This window comes from Eurypyga helias, unplaced genomic scaffold (genome assembly GCF_000690775.1).
Source record: "Eurypyga helias isolate BGI_N326 unplaced genomic scaffold, ASM69077v1 scaffold15396, whole genome shotgun sequence".
Taxonomy (NCBI): domain Eukaryota; kingdom Metazoa; phylum Chordata; class Aves; order Eurypygiformes; family Eurypygidae; genus Eurypyga; species Eurypyga helias.
Genome location: NW_010258656.1, coordinates 1 through 21518, shown reverse-complemented (window position 1 = coordinate 21518; position 21518 = coordinate 1). Strand labels below are relative to the sequence as shown.

The 21518-nt window shown below is 41.1% G+C and overlaps 1 protein-coding gene across 1 annotated transcript; it reads right to left on the bottom strand.

Moving 5' to 3' along the window:
* Window positions 1–1116: 1116 nt before the first annotated feature.
* Window positions 1117–16999, bottom strand: ST13 (suppression of tumorigenicity 13 (colon carcinoma) (Hsp70 interacting protein)). The gene is given in 12 exon segments (XM_010154428.1): window positions 1117–1484; window positions 5676–5758; window positions 6829–6892; window positions 7595–7629; window positions 7632–7701; window positions 10843–10945; window positions 12138–12248; window positions 14217–14301; window positions 14873–14939; window positions 15460–15530; window positions 15636–15705; window positions 16943–16999. Coding segments are annotated over 12 exon segments (945 nt in total). The 3' UTR covers window positions 1117–1355.
* Window positions 17000–21518: the final 4519 nt, after the last annotated feature.

The following is a 21518-nucleotide window of genomic DNA, read 5'->3' as shown; positions in this document are numbered from 1 at the left end:
AGACAAATCAACTGAACGTCATCAGCGCAGACACTGCTTCAAGGATACCCATGCTGTGAACCCTCAAGTGTCGGAAGAACGTCCTGTCTGCTCCAATCACTTCACCTTTTCTTCCGTATCACAAGCCTCAAAGACATGGAAGCGTGAAACCAAAACAACAGTGCTTTTTTTGTGCCTTTTTTTGGTTTGGGTTTTGTTTTTTTTAAAGAAAAGGATACAAGAGAAGATGGAAGACTACAGTATGCGGTGAAAGAAGTCACCACCTCTAAAGAAACAGCAGGACTTTGGCCAAGAAACGTTAATCAGCAAGCACATAAGGACATAAACCGACTCAGAAACTAGAGCTGCAGTTTTGTTGGGTATTCTCCCCTTCATCGATTTGTAACTCTGCATTTACATGTTCTGGATGGCTTGCATTCAGTGGGACAGAGGTAGTGATGGGAACAAGATTCCTTCCCTAAAGTTTCCAAATAGATGAAACCTGGTAAGCGTGGCCCCAAGGAGGGGCGAGTGCAACCAGTGGAGGACCTGCCAACTGGGAAAGGACAAGAGCACGAGCAGAGACAGTAAGCTGCTCTCCCATACCCATGTCAGGAAGTGTTTTGAAAAGGTGCTGGACAAGGATTGAGCAAGTAACAAAACCTCCGTGGCCTCTGCAATACATACGTCATGCCAGGCTGTGCAAAGGACAGGACTGTACCTTCGCTACGCAGTTGTGGTGATCAAAATACTACATTATTTGCAGTACTGCCAGAAGTTCCAGTGTGTAACTAGCTAGCATGGTTATACTGGTAATTTTAATAGCGATATAAAGTCAGTCATCCATTAAAAAAAAAAAAAAGACCTGTACTTGTAGACAATTCCTTTAATTCTTTTATCCAGTTAATTTTTCAGACTTGTCCCACCTTTACTATTTGTCATCGGGCCAACTCTTCTGTCCTAAGTGGATTAAGACAGACTTTCAACTGTTCAAGTTCCTTCCTCTTTGCTCACTGAGTAATTAAAAAAAAAAATCCAAACCAACACAACAGCAGGTTTTTATCTTACACTCCGGAAATATTACTATTTCTTACGGGAGCGTTCATTCAAAGGAAACTGTCTGTAATAGTTATAATAAAAGGCTGCAACTCTTGAAGAGGGAGGGATGGTTAAAACTAGGGCATCTGAATATAATTTGAGTGCTATAAACCAATCACTGAATAAAGTCAATGCTTGGGGCTAGAGAGCAGTTCTCCTCAGAACAGCCCATTTCTCTTCCCAAGATCATCAGAGGTACAATGGTTTGTTTTACTGCAACACTGGTTAGCCAAATCCAATCCTTCCCACTCAGATATGATTTTTAAGAACACGGGATTTTAAGGTTTACTGCCAAATTTGGCAGACAATTTACTGATGAGATTCATGACCTTGGGATTGTTCTGGTACTTGGACATATTTGCTGGGTTCTGGGCAACATCTTGGAACGCAGCCATAACTTCTGGATCCTGCAGGATGAAAAGCAAAAGTTAGGGCATTTATGAAACAAATCTATGGAGGTTGATGGTTATGTGGTTCCAACGTGAATCTAGTCCCGCTCAGCTTTTAACATGACAAGACTAATAGGTTAGAGTTTGGGGCAAGAGGTCTCTGAAGTGAACACAAGAATACAGTGCATGCGCTTAACGCTGCATCAGCCACCAGAGTCGTTACTGAACTAGATGCAGTAATAGTGCAGTATGCGAGAAGGGGCTTAAAATAGGAGTTCTTTACCTCAAAACAGGTGCCATCTAACACAGCCACACCTAGTGGATTATTTCTATTCAGGCATCTTCAGATGCGTTCTGAATGAGGCAGGAGCTCTGGGTGTGCAGCACGCATGATAGGATAATCCTTCTCCGAGCAATGGCTGTTACTCATCCCTTACACCTCGGTTTCTTCTACCAGCAGAAACTGTGATCTGCTGACCCGCGAGCAGATGATGTGGCAGTGTCTGGCTTTAAAAAATGCATCTAATTCTCAGTCATTCCCCACCTCCTCTGAGAAATCACAACTAGAAGAGAACCTTATTATCTCTCATCACACTTTTGTGTTGCAGTTAATACACACATTCACCTATACACTGAAGTCAGTGGCTGAAAGAATCCCAACTTCACCATCTCCATTTCACATGAGAAGCATTAGTATTTCTTCCTGTACTTCCAGAACACCTTTGTCCTCCACTGAATTACAACTGGTTTTACTCATTTGACATGTGTATGTTTTGAACAGTGCCCTTTAATAAATCTGTACAGACCGATTTTACATCTCAGCCTGGAAACATGTTTCTGTTACAAGCAACTTCTGCAAAGATTCAAGTTTTCTTTAATCCAGCTGAAGAGCAAGCAGTTTATTATGTCCCACACAAATCATCTGCCTCAGCTTCATTTGCTGCTCTTTCTAACACATTTAAGCAGTTTTACTGGAAGATACAAACTTCTAGAGCCCATTGCTACTGCAGATGTTTTCTCTGGAAACCAGCAAAACCGACCGGTGTCCTCAGAACTGTCTGTGCCCCACTAACACCAACCTCTAGCTATTCTAGCATCAGGCAGAGACAAAAGCTGTTTAACAAGCCTGATCCAAAACTGCGTTTGGTAGGCGTGGACCCCACTGAAATCACCCACATGGTTTGGTTTGTTTTACACATGTTGGGAACCAAGAGTCAAGTGTCATCTTGCGTTAGAAGGATTTACAAGTGTCTTGTCTGCCTTCAAAAAGGCCATCTGCAAAGTCTATGAAAAATAGGATGCTGAAGCTCAGAAAGCAGACACTAGATATATTCTCTCCACTTTAAATGATTCCTATGCAAAGGGGAAAAAAAAAAAAAAGACTCTCCGAACCTCAAACGTCTTGACTTTCCATTTCAAAACAGGGTATATGACTCTAAAGATCGTGTCATGTTGTTAAATCTGTGTTGTCACCTGTATATCAATCTGGAACAAAATGCTGAGTAAGCTTAGTCACTGGTTTGCGTCAAAGCACACCTAAATGAATGTTAAATATCCAATTTTATGGTCCTATGAATTCCCAGCAAGCAAATTACTCTGCACTTGTGCAACGCCCTTAAGTCCTTAATCTTAGACTGTGTTTATAAGAATGTTTAACACCTCCAAGGTTTCACACTGATGAGCAATATTCTCAGAATAAAGTTTAAGACTGAGGATATCAATGTTTCCATAGGGAAATGTTTAGTACGTAAGGTGAAATGGGAAGCATTAGATAAATTGCATCAGTGCAACACTCGGTTTTCTAATCCTCTTCTCTTTAGTTGGAAAAGGATGAAAGATACTTCTAAAGAAAAAATTATCACTCTTCTTTTTTCCAGCTTACACATTTTGGTGGAAGCCTGGGTCTAACACATGACTACATGTCCAACAAGGAACCCATAGGTTCATCTTAAACATCACTCCTTTTGAAAAGAACTTGTTTGACTCATGACTCCAAAACACAAATGTCATCTTGTGTCCAGAGAAAGCTGTTGCACATGAAGTACTACAGAACCCTCCAGACACCCAAAATAATAAAATAAGAGAAACATACACAAAAATTTCAGCCAATACTTCTTCAGACTAAAAAGCTTAAGGGCAAATGAGTGAAAATAATATGCATTAGAAGTCATTGCAAAAGGTCACAACTGCTACCGTTAAGAAGCTATGAAAAGAAATGCAACAGAAGTTTTGCCACTTTGAGTCTTTTGTATGTAAAAGATTAGTAACAGCCACAATTTAAAAAAGACAAGAAAGAAAAAAAGGAAAAATCCTGAAGACAATAAATCTTCAGGTAATGGAACTGGAAATCTTCATCAAGAAAGAAATTTTTCATACTAGTTGGCAGAGATTCTTATCTTTATGCTAGTGCTGAGCAATAACTGCTATAAACGTGTCCATAGGCAGCCCTATCTGGGTCTTTGGTTGCTTCTGAAGATGACAAGCGGGAGTTGACAGCTCAACCAGTTTAACCTAGCCCATGTCCAGGGACACACAGCTGCAAGGTTTACCGAGATGTTAACAGCATATTTCAGTGTTAGCTCATGGAGAATAGTCTCCAAGACGATGAGATGATAGTCACTAAGTCTAAAGAGACTGAGAAGAAAGTCTTCACTCCCAGAATACTCCAGTTTCAGCAATAACTCCTCACTATGAGAAGCCTCTTACATACTGTCAGTTAAAACAGTAAGTTAAGGTTAGCAATTTGGGAGACACTTGTGTGATTCAGTATCTTTGGAGTTTTCCTCACCACCTCAGATAACCTACGTAACAGCTGCCAGCTACCATTATCCACCAACACATTCCATGGCTGCACTGAGCAGAAGCCAAGCAGTAGAAGCTACTGGGTTTTGAGGCTCCAGCTTATCAGTTCCCAGAGGACCAGATCATAGTCAGCTGGACATCTGAGGAAAAGGCAGCAGTGTCCACGTAGCTGAAAAGCTGAATAAATCATGTCTAAACCTAAAGTTTGTACAATGAGGTCAGCAAGGCTTTGCTGGCAGGTTCTACGCGTTAAAGCCTGCCGGCATTATCAGAAAACACCATCAACACACATTCTTGCAACAGAGTCCTACAGTATGTTGGGGTATATATAATCAACGTGCAATGGAGTCTTCTTAAAGGCATGTGGCAAGGGCTTAGTACTTAGCTGCACCTCAAAGCTCTGGAATTAGCACTGCTAAAAACAAACTCCTGTATTACAGCATAAATTAGCCAGGTAGTGAATGCAACTACAAGTCGTGGGCTTGTTTTGGATGGTTTGCACGCAAGTCAACTCTGTTGACTGGCAGCCCAAGTAAAGGTGTGTTTCCAAACACCATTAAGGGAACCCATGAGCCTTTGCATGGGAAGTGACGTCTTTGTGATTGCAGGGCATACCAAATAAGGGTCCCTTGTGATGCTTTTATTTAGATGGGGATCATAGCTGTTCAATGAGTAACTCTAGTTACCACAGCAACCCACAAAAAGTAACAAGACACTGTGTCATATTAGTATGCAAATATAACTATATAGCACAGATTTTCCTAGCCCACCTGCCCCTAAAACTGATGTTGTAATATACATTCTATTTAATCTGCTGGAGTACTTTTCTTGTTTAAGGTAGTTATGACATTGAGCAATTACTAAATTGTGCAATTAATCAAGCCCACTGGGGAAGTAAGCTTTCTGAACATGAACTTACAAAATGCCAGATGCACAATTTTTGCCTCTGGCAAAAAATAATTCCCTAAGAGAAAGGCAATTCTCATCTCAATATTATCATAATATATCGTGTTGCAACAATTCTAACAATAATTTTTTGTTTGTGCATAATTATACCTCACCACAACACGTGTGCATTCAAAAAAGAAGTGAATTATACTCTGTGGAAAATAACCATTCAAGAGACTCAAGAGAGACGAAGAACTCCATATAGCACACAGTTTTGCTTATCACAGGCAAGTTGGGGGGGGAGGGAAGCACATCTGTAATTAAGCTCCCAGTTTGAAAAACAGCTAACACTGATTCCAGGCATCTGGTGCCACATACACAAGGGGAGAATTTCACAACATAAATAAACAGGTATCCCATTGCTATCCAGAAGGTCCCATTTTCCTTCCTTCCCTTAGCTCATAGGTGCTGGTCTTCCCTCACTCCCAACATTTAGCTTTGATTTTAACAAATACTCACCTGCACGGCCACAAGGACTTCTGGATCACTGAGAATCTCGTTGAGCCCTGGCATACCTCCAGGCATAGCCCAAGGAAATCCACCTGAAAACCCAAGGTAAGAAGAATGCATGATGAAAAACATTTAATTCATCCATGCAGGAGGCTGAGAGAGACCATGCTTCCTTTGCCACACCTCTAAAGCTGTGTCTTCCGTAAGGCTACAGCTGGTCTGCTGAAGGAAAAGCAGGCCCTTCAACTTCTCTTTCTGCCCAGGCCCACATCTTATTTCATCCACATTTTTAACACAACAGGAAGCTTGCAACGAGTACCCCGTTCTAGCCCCTTGTACACAGGAGCGTTTATTTTTCTGGTTAACTTAAACCAGGTAGGTCTCAAGCCCAGAAACACGGGGTTTGAACGCCTAGACTGAACAATGCAGGGCAAAAGCAGACCAAAGTAGTTAAAAAAAAAAAAAATTAAAAATCCCTGAAGCAAAACGATAGAGGTTCTGTTTGTGAATCCTCAAGCAGCAACTACCCCAGCTGTGCTTGGGGCATGCATGCAGCCTACCTCAACTACACCTCAACCTTCAGAAGCATTAGTACTTACTCTTGTTTCTCCCCAATTTATTGTACCCCAAAATAACATGGAAACCCTGATTTTCATGGAACTGTTCATGGACAGCTTTACTGTAAGGTAAACTGAACTACCTTCTTTGAAAAACTATTCTGTTCAACAGTAGCTTGCAACCAGCACATATTTCCCTAATACTCAATCCAAATTTTCAAGTTTAAAACTATTGTTTTTAAGCAGAATGTGTCCAAGGCACCCTGGGTAATTTAGAAAACATTTTTATACTCGTTTTTCAGTACATATAATTAAGCAAATATTGCATCTTTGTTTTCTCAGACATAAATCCTTTCCTTCTGTTACCCAGCATTACTGATTTCTGTCTTCCCTTTATCTGCTATCCAGTATCAATCCTCTTTCCTGAACAGAAAGAATCCCACCCCTCTTCCTACTAGTGCTCGAAGAGTTGTTTGTAGAAAGTTCTGAACTTCATCAAGTAGCTTTCTGTCCTGAGAACAAATGCTATTTAAACTGGCTATAATACTCCACATGGAAACAACAGTCATCTCTACCTCAAATACTGATGCTTAAAAATAAAATACCTTGGAAGCCACCTGGGAAACCACCAAACTGAGCTCCTCCTGCTTGTCTTCTTGCTTCTTCCTCCTGCGGATGAAACCATATCATTCCATGCAAAGCAATGGAACTGCAGCCTGTTTTTGACTGCTCAGCTGGTTTTAGGAGAAAAATTAGATAGCCAAGCCTGTTTGAGGCAGGTAGGCTAACGCAATAAACAAAGCACTTCACTATGCACAAAACCACGGACAAGGAATAGTGATGTCTATTCACACTTCAGTATGTTAGTGCAGGTAAGTTACGCAGAGTATGCTTTGACTGAATGGAAACAGTGTGATTTGTTTGGCCACCTCAACTTACATTTTTAGAGCTAACTCCCATCCCCAATATATTAAAATATATCAGTAAAGCAGGAAAAAAAAAGCAAGCAAATTGTGTCAGGAAGTGAGGAAGAAAAGTAAAGTATTGTCCTAAATTTCAAATCTCCCACTTCAGGAGGCATAAAAATACTTTAAGTGAAAACTATTCGGGTGCAGTCATACAATAACGGAGTTCTTGAAATATTGGATTAACAGAAATTCCAGAACCTGTTTTTGTCATAAGCAATAAAAGCAGATGCCATACAATGCCCTGTTTTTCAGATTTCATTACAGGTCAAGTAACCAAGACAGAAATCAACTCTCGAAAATGTAAGACTTAAATTGAAAGTAATTCTTCCCTGCAATTCATTTTAACTGAAATAACTATTACACTCTCCAAATCATTAAGGAATATTAAAACCTAGGTATTCACCCTTTGCGCCTTCTCATGCTCCTCCCGTGCTTTTCCATTCTTTCCTTGATTTCCTTTTCTTCACGCTTCCGCTCATATTTTCGGCGATGCTCTGCAATTTTCTGAGCCTGTTACAATAGAGTACCAAGTGTCACATTCATTTCTAGTGTATCACACAACGTATTTCAATGCAGAATACATGTAAGTGTAACCATCTGCTTTTACCGGTTCTTAAACATAAGCTCTGACTTCACATCCTAAAAGCCCCTTTGTTTTTAGGAGTCGTTAGTTCCTTCTGCTCTCTATAGCAGTTGTTCAGGCCTACTGGGCCCTAACTGCATTCACTGGAACATGCACTCTAGTAGACTTCTTTGCTATGGAGCTCTGGGACTTGCACCACAGTTAGAACTTAAATACGTCAGCATTCTGTGTTCTTTTGTGCTTTCACGGTGAAATATTAAATTTCCCCAGGGCTAGAACCTGCAATTACCCCAGAAAAGGGAATATTCACTGGCACAACAGGAAATATAATACCCCCTGCACGCTTTAGATAGTTATTGCTGTTCCAGGTGCCTTGGCAGCACATACAGCTAGACAGCAGCAGACCAAGGAATTCCTCATTCAAACCAAGAAAGGGCTGGTGGGGAGAAAGTTTGCTTCCTACTATTAGCTTTTTCTCAAATCTACAGCCCCAGCAGAAGAGAGCAGTTAGCAATGAACTCCCCAGGGCTCCTCGCTCACAGCTCGTGGTAACAACAGAACACTGACCATAGCACTGCTTTCCCGAACCCAGAATGTGTCCCTACACAGACTGCAGAAAAATGGTTGATGATTCACAAACTGGGTATAATGGTTACCCTGAAACACACAGCAAAATCAAGGTTCAAGAACAGAGATACTAACTACTACTACTACAATGGATACTCTTCTATCCTTTCAGAATACCCTTTAAACAAAGAAATGATTTCCCAAGTAGTGAAGTTTGGACACAGCTTATTTTAGCTAGGAGGTACGCACTCCATACCACATCACTTCATAACTGCATCGGCCAGAGAAAGCACACTGCAGGCAGCAGGACTCAACCAATACTGAAAGCTGTACATGTTATCAGAACCTGACGTTACGGCCTTTCAACAGTTCATTAAGAGAGAGGGAAGTGTTTTGGGTTTTTTTTTGGTTGGGTTTTTGTTTTGGTTTATTTTTAAATGAAACGTAAAGAGTTTCTGAAGTTTTGATTTTCATTGTTTTTAAGTATTTTTCAAAATGAACTAAGCATTTCTAAAATTTGACTCAGACTTTCAGCTGAAAACGCTATAAACTAAGAAGTGCTGGGAAAGCTGGAAGTAATTAGATTAGGTGCACGTGTCATCTTCACTTAAAGATAAAAAAATCACCCATGAAACGATCATGTTTTTCCTTGAGCCCCATACACAAATTCCCATACAGCTGGCAACTACACATCAGTGTAACACCTAAGACCTAATTACATTTACCCCAGATCAACAGTCTCCCAACACAGAAAACTACTAGGTTGTAAGGTTTCCATTGTTGTTTTGCTGGAGACAGTGTCTCCTACAAAGACATGGTAAGAAAACTGAAAGCTGAACTTAGAGACAAGAGTGTTTGTGCACGTGGTGGGTTAAGCTTGGCTGGCTGTACTAAGCTGCTCACTCACTCTCCCTCCTCAACAGGACACGGAGGGAGAATAAAATGGAGAAGCAACTGGCTTGAGATAAAGACAGGGAGATCACTCATCCACTACCATCACGGGCAAAACACACTCAACGTGGGGAAGATTAACTTAATTTATTGCCAATTAAAAATAGAGTAGGATGATGAGAAACAAAGAGAAAACTAAAACCACCTTCCCCCTATTCCCCTTCTTCCCAAAGCCCAACTTCACTCCTTCCCTCCCAACTCTTCCACCTCCTTCCCCCACCCCGAACAGTGTAGGGGGATGGGGACCGTGGTCAGTTCATAACACTGCACCTCCACCACTCCTTCCCCCTCACGCTTTTCTTTGTGCTCCAGTGTGGGGTCCCCCCAAGGATACAGTCCTTCACAAACTGCTCCAGCATGGGTCCTTCTCACAGGCTACAATTCTTTGGGTCCCCCATGACCTGCAGCTCCTGCCAGAAAACCAGCTTCTGCCTGGGCTCCTCTCTGCAGGCTGCCATTTCTGCCAGGAGCCTGCTCCAGTGTGGACTCTTCATGGGCTGCAGCTTCCTTCAGGGCACATCCACTTGCTCTGGCATGGGGTCCCCCGGGCTGCAGGTGGAACTCTGCTCCTCCATGACCCTCCATGGCTCCAAGGGCACAGCCTCCTCACCCTCCTTCTCCATTGCCCTTGGTGTCTGCAGGTTTGCTTCTCGTATTTTTTTCCTTACTCCACTCTCTCTCACAGCTATTGCGCTGTGGTTTTTAACTCTTTCTTACGTATGTTATCACAGAAGCACCACCAGCATCACTGAGTGGCTCAGCTGTGTCCAGCAGTGGGTCTGTTCAGGAGCCAGCTGCAACTGGCTCCGTCTGACACAGGGGCAGCCCCATGTCTCTTCTTAGAAGCGGACAGCCCAGCAGTCTCCACACCCCACAGCCTCGCCACTTAAACCCAGTACAATGCAACAGCTGCAGTCTGGCATCTGACAAACACTTTAAAAGAGCATGCAAGACAGATGAAAAAGAAAGCCTGCTATCAACAGCGGTGTGTGTATATATATATATTTTTTTTTTTTTTAAAACCACACAAAAGATCTTCCTTAGAAGAATGCTGGGGTCAATCACCTGGGAAAGGCTGAAAACCAGTCTTACATAGATAAGGCTGCCCTCATGGGGCAGACTCATGAAAGTGCAAATCACAGTAAACAACACTTCCTTTGTAAAACCTGTTTAGGATGAAGCTTTGATTGATTCAGAAATATTTTGGAAAAAAATCCAATATTACTGTGTTCTCTTGCTCTTCTGAATATTTCAGTCTAGATTCTAAAATGCCTGGCAAACTTCAACTACTTCAGATTCTCCTGTTAAGATCCAAAAAGGGAAGATATTATTTCACAGTTGGGTTACAAGCCCAGCCCCAGAGACCAAATTTCTCTACACACGGCCATAGACAGCTGTGACTGAAGACAGAAGTATTTATAAACTCAGTTTAAAGTGTCAGATGACACATGAACGCATTCCCACAAGACAACGAATATTGGAAGAATCTGAAGGCAGCAATGTCACTCAAACAAGCAAAGAAGGAACCTCCATCATGCCTCCCCACTTACTCTTGGTTGCACCTCCTTCAGCATGGCGCTAGCATCTTCATCATAATCCAGTTTACATGCTAATGCAAGATCATGAGCAGCCTCCTCCCAGTGACCCAGAAGTCTGGAATTCAGAAGACACCAACATTCAGAAAGAAAAAGCAAACTGAACTCTCACAGTTCTTCAAAATATTTGCAAGCATGTGACATTCGGTACTTCTACCTGCAGCTATATGGACTTACAGAAACATGTGAAGAACACTAATAAAAATACTCTGCACCACTAGGCACACGTTCAGTATAGAACTCTATGTTCAGTGTTCTGTACAAGTCTACACCACTACCACATCACTACCGTGGACCCTCTTTACTCAGCACTCAAACATCCTAGGCAGCTGGGTGCACCATGTCTTAGTTGAAGAGGTCATACAAGGCACTGTGAGCACTTCTTGACTATTCATTTATACAAACTCTTGATAATCAAAAATCTAAGCAAATGGGGGTATTCCTGAGGGGTCAAAGCACTTCTGCTTACAGAGGTGTTAATCCAAACTGTGCTCCAGTCTTCTTACTCTCAGGATCCATGTCGTTTACTAAAACTGCAGACATTAGCAAACTACCCTCTGAACACTGTTTAAAACGCCTTTTTTTGGGGAAGTTCTATTAGCATTTACTCCTCCTGCTTTTATGTGGACCGTAAGAAGTTGCACCTTATTTTTTTTGATGGTTTACTGTAATTAAGACAAAAGAGAGGAGTTTAACTACAGTTGAGGGGGAATGCATGCTGGACTAATGCCCTTTTAAATAACTGAACCGTTTGCTTAATACCACTCTTCAACCCCAGCAACTAGGCAGTTTAATTTACTATGTAAAAGAGCTCTAGGATCTAATGGAATAAGAGCAGCAGAGAAGTGTTTAAGAATTTCAGGTTAGTAAATAAAAACTGAACCACGTGAAAACAAATGACGTCCTAACAAATAACCCACAGTCCTAGAATTCATAATCTTTAGGAAACGATCAGAAAATTCTATTCAGAACATCCCTAAGCTATTAAAAGATATATTAAAAAAAAAAAAGAGAGAGAAAGACAAAAAACAGTGCCAGAAAGACTACTTGTAAATTGCCATCAGCAAATCACCATCATCCTTTCTCTTCCTGTAAGCCAAATACTCAGCACAATGGTTTCCTGGCCCATGACTACTGCTCTCAGGGACTAGACAGATAGTTCAGAGACACAGAAAAGGAGAGCATGCATAAACAGAACTGTTCCTCCCAAGTAAGGAAAGAGAATATTGAGTACAGGTGCAGTTCATTACCTGTGCGCTTTCCCCCTCCATTTGTAGGTCTGTGCCGAGTCAGGATTAATCTTGATGGCTCTGTCACAATCTCTAATGGCAGCATTTGGCTTCTGTAGCTTCACAAACACACTGTGGGAACGTTTATTGTACATATTGAAATACCAAGTTACTAACTTCGGCTGGAAATAATTTTGGATGACTAACAGGCAAGCTAGTGAGATAATACATTTGAAGAGCTGGGTTCAAAATGATTTCGTAGTGACAATGAAGTCACTGAAATTTAGTTCACCACCACTGCACGTGAATCGTTAGCAAGAAGCAGAAGCATTCGTTGTTCAGACTCCAGCATTGCTGGCAAGAATAACTTTGGCACACAAGGAAAGGATGCATAAATGCAAAGGGCAGTTCAATTCCATGGCATCTGGACTCTATAGCCAGTGGCAACTAGCAATTTGAACAAATCGGTATTATGCATTCCATGTTACATAGTCTTTAAAAGAGTAAGAGAAAGAAAGCAGGAATAGAAGCAGCAGGAACTACTAAAGGAGATCGGAGACGAGTCATCAAGGGTACAAGAGCCGAAAGAAAACACGAACCCAGAAAGTAGTGTCGATCCTTTGTCAGTTAAGTGAAGTAACTGCAAATTTTCCGATACACAAGCGTATCAGATTAAGTAGTAGGGCAGTATGTTTAAGATGTTCAGGCATTTCAAATTAAAAATCTTGGGAGGAAACACTAGAAAACATTTCTGAATTGACAAAAGTATTTGATATTCAAGATGCTCCAAGTCAGAACTTCTGCCCTTTTCCATCTAATAGAAAACAATTTATCAGCAATTAGAGTGCCTGTAAGTAACAATCACTAAGGCTTGTTACAAAGCAAGTACAAGTTACACATCATCTTCCAGACACACACAGGTGGACAACCTGTCGGGAAATTGTCCCAGAGCTACACCTCACCAATGAGGCATTCCAATGCTGCTGGCTGCAAAAAAATCCTAGTCTCACAAACACACAACCCCCTTGAACCAAACCCTAAATCCACCAGAGGGGTGGATTACTCACAGCACTTGATCAGCAGTACTGTTACATTGTAGGTTTTACAGTAACCTAATATATTGTTTGCTTATTTCTACAAGAGACCAAATTGAGGTGACTTTTAAGCTTCTCCTAACACTCTCATTTTAGATTGCTAATCCCAGCTGAGAAGGCATGGCACTGTAATACTACTATGATGGCAACAATACGGTGTATTAAGGTACAGAAGTGGCGTGACATGCAAAAAACTCTTGACACGGGAAGGAAAAAACAGCAAGGCATGTACCAGTTAAGATGTACTAGAATGGAACAGTTAAAGGACACTGAGTGATTGCATGGAAGTCATCAAAAGTTGAACATTTCTTTGATTTATACCTTGCTATGGAAAAGATCCACTAAACTATCAAATCATCGATGGTTAGCGGGGTTTTGCCTGAGGAGAAAAAAAAAAATCCATGGGCACTTGTGCTTCTGCAACCCATACTTGCCCAGCCTTCTCTGAGAATTAGGAAGATAAACATGTTTGTGCATTATGAAGTTGGGGCGACCGCACGTCAGAACTGACAGTGTTCCCACTGCATTATCTGCAGTCTGGTAGTGTAACTAGCAGTAAGGTGGGTACTGAATGCGTTGAGAAATAGGTGTGTCCTGTTCAAATGTAGGACTGTTGAAGAGAAACAAGTCTACTTCACAGTGAAAGAATTCATTTAGCATGTACAACAGGAAGAGAAATTCACATGAACCACAGTTAACTCTCTATCTAAACAGGACGTGATTTCAATCATCATCTTAATCCTAGAAGAAACTTCAGATTTTGCAAGTGTTTGTTATCCAGCCTTATTCTAACCCAACATACTAAAACGCTCATTACCACGATGCATTTTGGAACATCGTTCCGTTACTTCCTGTTTAATCACATATCAGGAAAATGCATGAAGTGTACTTTTTTCCTCATGTGGTTTAAGTTTCCATAGACTCTCTAGTTGCCATTATATTTAGGCTCCTTAAGGAAAATAACAGAACAGGCAGAAATGTAAATCGCTGGTTTGTTATGACTCACCTTGCCCTCTTGGCGTACAAGATGGCCAAACAAGGATTCAGCTTGATAGCATCTGTGAACAAGTCGACAGCCTTCTGAAGTTCACCTAAATATGAGCACCAGTAAAGTTTCAATCGTTACGCAATGCAATTACATCCCAACTGCCAAACCTGCCTTACAGGGTGTTACTTCCCATGGCACTTCTTAAATGGAACATTATCAACACAGGAAAATCAATTTCTCCCACTTGCTACATTACTGAAGTACAAACTCCAAAGTTAATGCTGGAGAGGAGGAGAGATGCTAAATTTGTACATTTAACTTTGTATGCAATCAAATAGGAAGTCACCTCTTTATTACACAGCCTTTCACTGCATTAAGACAAACCACTAGGGACACTAATCATTATATGTAGGGAAGTACTGTAACGATCAGTTTGTAATTAAGATGCTGCAGTACCTCATTCTCCCCACGCCCTGCTGAAACTACAGCTGCTTTGGGAAGACAGTGCTTAAAGAAGCTTTCATATTCTAGATAGTTTTGGGTATCCAATAAGAAGTGAGTTTTCTCTTCCTTGAAAGCATTCAAAATGGTCCAAGATATTTACTTCCCTTTTTCAAAAACAGAACCAAACCTAATATCCTTGAATATGTACTAAAAAAAAAAAAATTTAGCACCTTCACTTAGAGCATTTATTGCTTCAATCTTCTTCGCATTAGCTTGATCCATCATCTCTTCAGTTACCTAAGAAAACAAAGAAAATGAAAAACATGCATAAAACCCAAAAGCTGTAGGATACAAGCCAGAATTACCATGCTAAGACAGCACCAAAAAAGGGAACTCCAGATTTATGATTCCAGCACCCTGGTTTTAATTTGCACCGACATCATAATTAAAGAATCTTTTTGTTCAGCTTGGAGACATTACCCACAATCATTTTTAACTAGAAAAACACTCAAAAGGTAAGTTGAATAAGAGCAGATTTCTACATATTTAGTATTCATGAGCGTTTTGATACTTTTTTTTTTGTGTGTTTTCTGACCCAATTTTCCTCACTGAACTTGCTGACCTAACCCTAACCCTAAATAAGAAAAGACTGTGATTTTAAGCCAGTAAGTTTTCTGTTTAGGAGAAAAAAAGCCAAAGGAACAGCTGGCTACATAGCTGATACACTACTCATCCTCCTCAGCTGCTACCTTAGACTGAACCCAAAACGTCTCCTTATCTTTCGTACTGCCACTGACATTGAAAATATCCTGCTTACTTCCACATTTTCATCTCCCATTTCTTGAGGGTCATCATTGTCTGGTTCGATGACTCCCTCATTGTCAATTTCTGAGGGAAAAACAAAAAGCAAGATTAAGCTCCATCTACAAACAGAGAAGATTTCCAGAATCACGTTCCAATTGGTGAAATGCAATAGTCATCTATTTTTCACACCTAAGTCGCTCTCTTCACTTTCTGGTTCAGGTGATTTCACTGGCTCCTCTGGCTGTTCCTCTGCTTTGCCCTGGAAGAGAAATGTATTTGTAAGCATACATTATTTCTGACTGACATTCTATTCCCACTCCAATAAATAACAGTGCGTCAGCAAATCAAAAATTAATCCTCAAAGCATCAGATTACTCTATGGTTAAACTGTTTTATTTTCAAGACACAAATCCCCTTTTTTCTCCTCTTAGATTGTCTATCATGCACACAGATAATTCAGAGCCCAGATTTTGACTCATGAACTGCTAGTATTGGTCAAGCCTGTCCTTCAAGTTGTGCAATTCAATACTCAGAACCAAACTACCCAGGTAATACCCAATTCAGAACCAGTGTTGCAATGAATACGAACCAACGCTTCCAATTTTGCTGCCTTCCCTCACACATTCTCTGGATCAAAATTTCTCTACATCTAATACTAGTAAGCTAAGGTCCTTTAGCAGTGAACAGTAAGTTGGTGCCAATGATTAAAATACCATTTCCATTTGCCAAGGGCAGAGACCTTTGCCACTTATACATACTTAGAATCTCACAACTTAGCACGTCCTGTTTTATCGGACTGATGTCTTCATATTCAGTGTCACAGACTATAGTTACTACACACACACACACACACACAATCCCTCCATACAGTTTGCACTAGCTGGTAATTCCAGCACCCACTGCCTTGTTAAATCTGAAAAAGAATTCTACCACTTCCAAGAAAATTTTTGAGCTTTTGCAAGAGTTTTAAGCTTGGGAAAATCCTGCTATAAATATCAACAAGCCAAATTTATTATCTCCCTTAAAACAAATTAACAAAAAACCAAACCAAAAAAAAACCCTCCTCTTCCACAATATTGCCTTAAAAAGTTGATAGTTCAACTGTTCACTTCATTACCTATAATGATCATTAATATTTCTTCTGCAAATATAACTTAATCCACTAATGACTAGGGAAGAGGTGTATAAACAGACAGCGAGAACATAAAAAAAGAAATGAAGACTTTGGCACTGACATTGCACAGAACATCAGGCATTAGGATTAGGGAAATGGAGCATGATAACACTTGAAATAAACTAGGAAGCCATCTGTAACAAGCCATCTACAACATGCAATGGGCAGGCTTCAGACTGAACTGTCATACTCGCTCACCCCAGCATATTCACCTACCCTATCTGAGTGAAAACCGACTGCAATTTTTTCCCCTCCTACTGCTCAGCAATTTCTGCAGGGAGCCCAAATGTTAGTTTTTAATGATAAATTCTTCATGTCTCACCTTACTTGGCTCCTCCTTGGGGGCACTGGCTGGAGCAGGCGGTATTGTGCCTCCCATACTTTTCAGCAAATCAGAGAAAAAAGAAAACAGCAAGATTACCGAAACAGTGACATGTAGTTTATTGATTCAAATCCTGCTGATAACCTCAGCTTTTTGCTGTAACACAAAACATAACGATCCAATTGACTGTAAAACCAGCAAATAAAAAGCACACATCCACCATGCTTTTCTCGGTGTAAGATAACACCCACTGTGTCCGCTGGCTCTTTCACCTACAGCTCCACTGTGACTTGTACATCACACATCACCCGCCCACCCACCCTTTCTCACATGGAAAAGCTGCCTCCTTGGCTCAAATGGATCTTCTCCTTAAAACGTAACTTAAGTTTTAAGTCAAAACTAAACATTGTTACAGATATTACTAAAATTAGACTTTAATTTTCGGAACAGCAGTCAAACAAGTTAAGAGAACCGTAATGGCCTAAAATACTTACACAAAGAAAGAATGGCTGCCTAGAAAAAAATTGTGTTTCTCTCAAGTATTGCAATATTCATGCCTTTCCTTACTTGCAAGTTAAGGAGCATTCTTTGTATAGACAGCATTCCTTCAATACAGAATAAACTTCTATATTCTATCAACTCTGGTTAGCAGCCAGGAATAAGCAGAGGCTGAATTCCCCAGCTGTTTCATATAACATCGAATCACATGGAATGGCAGGCTGCCACCAGGACTACCACTCCCAGTAACTTTTCAATTGCTCTGTCCATACACACCCCAAAGGGAGAAAAACCCGTTTCTATCAAGTCAACAGGCTCAGCCAACTCCTTGGGGCCCCACATCACTGGTTAGCTGGGATGCAGGGGAGAGAAGTGGGCAAACAGGCAGGAGGAGCTGGAAGGGTGCAGGACTATCTGCTGCCAGGAATTAGTGTAAAATGGAACTAAGGATGTGATCCTACAGCTTCTTCAGTCAGGCTGCTGCACACCCATTCTCTCCTTTGTCCATCCTGTCACCAGCACCATCTCATAGTCAGGCCCCAAACCGGCTGAAAACAAACCTGGATGGGGTGGGACAGGGATGAACTGGGGGAGAGAGGGCAAAAGAGGGAAGCGAAGGTGGCAGGATTGACAGGTCCTGACACCAGGCCCTGCAGCAAAGACCACGCAAACAGCACTACACTCCCTCTAGTTTACAAAGACAAACTCTCAAGAAAAAAATACCACAAGATACGCCCGCCCACCCCCCCCAAAAAAAAGCATCTTCTGAAGCTATTGCAAAAATCTAGATGTGTCCACGGAATGCTGACATCGCCTAATCTGAGTTATACTGCAAGGCCTAAACAACTGCAGCCTGATAAATCATTGCAGAGCTAGGCAAAAAAACACAGTACGTGTAGTAACTGTTCCTCCTAAGTTTTTGCCTTTGCAGGCTGACAATAGGGCATAAAACTCTCTACCAGTCTGTAAATATGAAAGAGTTTTCTCTAGGACTATAGGGGCTGTCTAGGGGAGCCTTGGAACTTCTCCCACACAAAGCAAACTACAAATTCTGAAGCATTTCAGTAGTACTAGTAGCCAATATCCAGGGTAACAACTGCTCACAAGTTAAGACCCTTCCAATGCTTGCTGGCAACACTGTCTTTTTTTTTTTTTTTAAAAAACAGTAAGACTCTTTCAAAGCCTGGCTTTGAAAAGACTGAGACTGACTGGAAAAAGACTGAGAAACCTCTAACTCAAAAAGGTCAATACCAACCCTAGCTTCCAATCACATATTTAAGAACAGCTCAAGCGAAAAAATAAAAAAAAGCACTGCAGGATTCAAATTCCAGAGCAATTCCAAATTACTGGTCTCAAGACCAACTAGATTTAAGTCTGACACCTTGAATCATCCCAAGGCTGAAACAACTTAGTCTCCTCTGCCCTCTTCACAATCCCCCCAAAACTGGCCAGTCTTAGAGCAGTCTGTAAGATGTTTAACCGACATACGTACACATTTTAAAATACTCTATTTCATGAACTGCCAAGGCTAAAGTATTTCACTCCTAGTCCTTCAAGTTGTTTTTACTATCCAGTTAATCCTCTCCTGAACCTAGTTACATTCCCAAAACAATTTGAAGGCAAGTTACTCTAAATCCACCCCTTAAAACAGTATTTGAGTACAATGATTAAATGCGAAGCGAGAACATGCAGTTTGCAATGTATTTAACCTCAACAGCATACAAATTTGAGACACTCTTGCAGGAAAAGGCAGGTGCTGAGCTGCATAAACAGCATACACAAACAAACAGATCTTAAAGTAAACCTTTGTGCTAAACCAGAGTTGTGCAATTCCAGGAACAACCCTTGGGAGCTGTCAGGACTCCATTGCAACAATGAGTCCATGCTTCCACTCATCACAGGGGTAAGAAGTGCTGCTTTTATGCCTTGTTAGAAGAACTGCAACTGTTATTTCTGCATCCACTTTCATCACTGACAGCAAAATTATCTTTGGAGAGAAACTGGATAACCAAGAATTCAAAAGGGTGAAATCTATCTGAACAAAACAACAATAAAGAACAGGCAGAACTCTGTTCATCAATTAGGGACTCTGCTTTACTTCTGGGACTGCTATTGTTTCTCTGCTCAACTGCAGCCTTTTGAAACACATTCCCTTTAATGACTCATTTCATAACAATTCAAGTCAAAATATTTGTATTTTTATGCAATTATCAAAAAGCAGGCGTGACTAAAAGGGATGTCAAAACACCTCCCAAACACAATCATACACTAATGTACACTTTCTATACAGAAAGTAAATGCAACAGCGAGACAGAATACAGGTTAGCAGATAACAAGTGCATGAAAACAGGTAAGACTGCAGGTTTCTGATGCAACATTAGCAGCTGGTCAGAAATGAAGCATCCCGTTCTGCCTTTACAAGCAGTTAGCATTGTTTAAGTTGGAACCATTAGTTTTAAGGAAAAAAAATAATCAATCATCAGAATTTTAGCTGAAAAATGTAATGATTGATTTCAGTATCACTTAGTCACTATTCTGTATTCACTTACAATGTTACCTTGGTGACTAAACCTGTCTTTTAGGTTACAGGTAAGCCTGGCAGACAGTGGACTCATTGAGTTTATTTCCACCTGGAGCCGGGCCATGCTAAGCTTCAACGAGCTTCTAGAGAACGGGAAGACCCTATAAATGCACTTAATGGTTCTACTGCAAACAGCATTTCTATGAAACGGAAAAAGGGAGTTTGACATAAAAAGTAATTTGGCTACCACTCCAAATATCCAAGTGTATAATTTACTCAAGTATTTAGCTCAAATATGAAAGAAAAAACAGAAATCTTGAGAGATATAGGAGGTTCTACTCTTGAAATACCTTGAAATATTTTTTGACAACTGAGATAAACACATCCAGCGGAGACTTTACATGGAAAAAAACATTCCACAGTTCGAAACCTAATTTTTAAACTTAAAATACAAGCACCCTTTTATTAACCAAATACAAATTACAAAAATTAATCTGGAAGTTAGAGCCCTCCCTATTAACATGGGGAAAGTTAGAAATCAGACGATCACTTGTCCAGTCCCTAATGCCTTCTTTGGACAAAAGTAGTTGTGTTTTCCCTCTCCCTCCCAAAATACTCTGTTCACACCTTCAGAATTACGAAACAGGAGAATGGAAGTAACCCAGGGTGAGGGGCTGAAGTCTTTTACACAGTAGCAAAAGGAACTAAAGTAGAATACCCATGCATCTCCTTCTTAGGCTTACAACGCAGCTACTCTTAGTATTGCAAAAGCAAATGAAGTCAAACAGCAGTGGTTTTACAACCATGCTAATATTCAGATGCATAAAAAAGTTTAAACATTGCGGTAAAAAAAACACAAATAAATAGTTCATTATAGCCATTTTCATTGTATGACATACTGTGAAATGCCTGTACTTATATACACATATGCACACAAAGCCTCATTAGTTTTTTAATTAATTACAACTCCTACACAGCAGAAAGTACAATTACTTTCAGATTAAAAATTAAAACACATTTTCTAAAACAAATCCCAGTTTGTCCCACTAGACAGAATCTTTTCACTTCCTTGGAGTCCTGCAGAGCAGCGAGGGTTGTAGCTACAGGGGTCCCCTAGCTGAACGCTGGGGCCCTGTGGGTTCGGCCAGCAGCAAGGGCCCTCAGCGCTTCCAACCCGGCGTGGCTGGGTGCTCAGGGTGGAACCCAAGGATGCTTTATTTTGAGAAGCATCTGCTCTGACAGGGCACACGCGCACGGAAGACCGCGCAGCTTCAACAGCACGCGCCTGAAGTGCCTCGCAGGGCAGCAAGATTTAAACTACTGGATATGTGAAACTTCAAGGGGCAAACCACGCTTCTGGCCAGGAACCATTCCACACGTGGAAGTGTCAGGTTATTGAGCGCTTCTGGGTACCAGAATTAAGCCAACGCCACTCACTTCCCCCCAGACACGGCTCCCTTTAAGCCAGGCTAGCCAACTCTGCTGCGTAACGCCAGCGTTCGCCCGCCGAGCACTGCTCTGGGGCTTGCCGGCCCGGAAAGCTGAGCCACTGGCTGG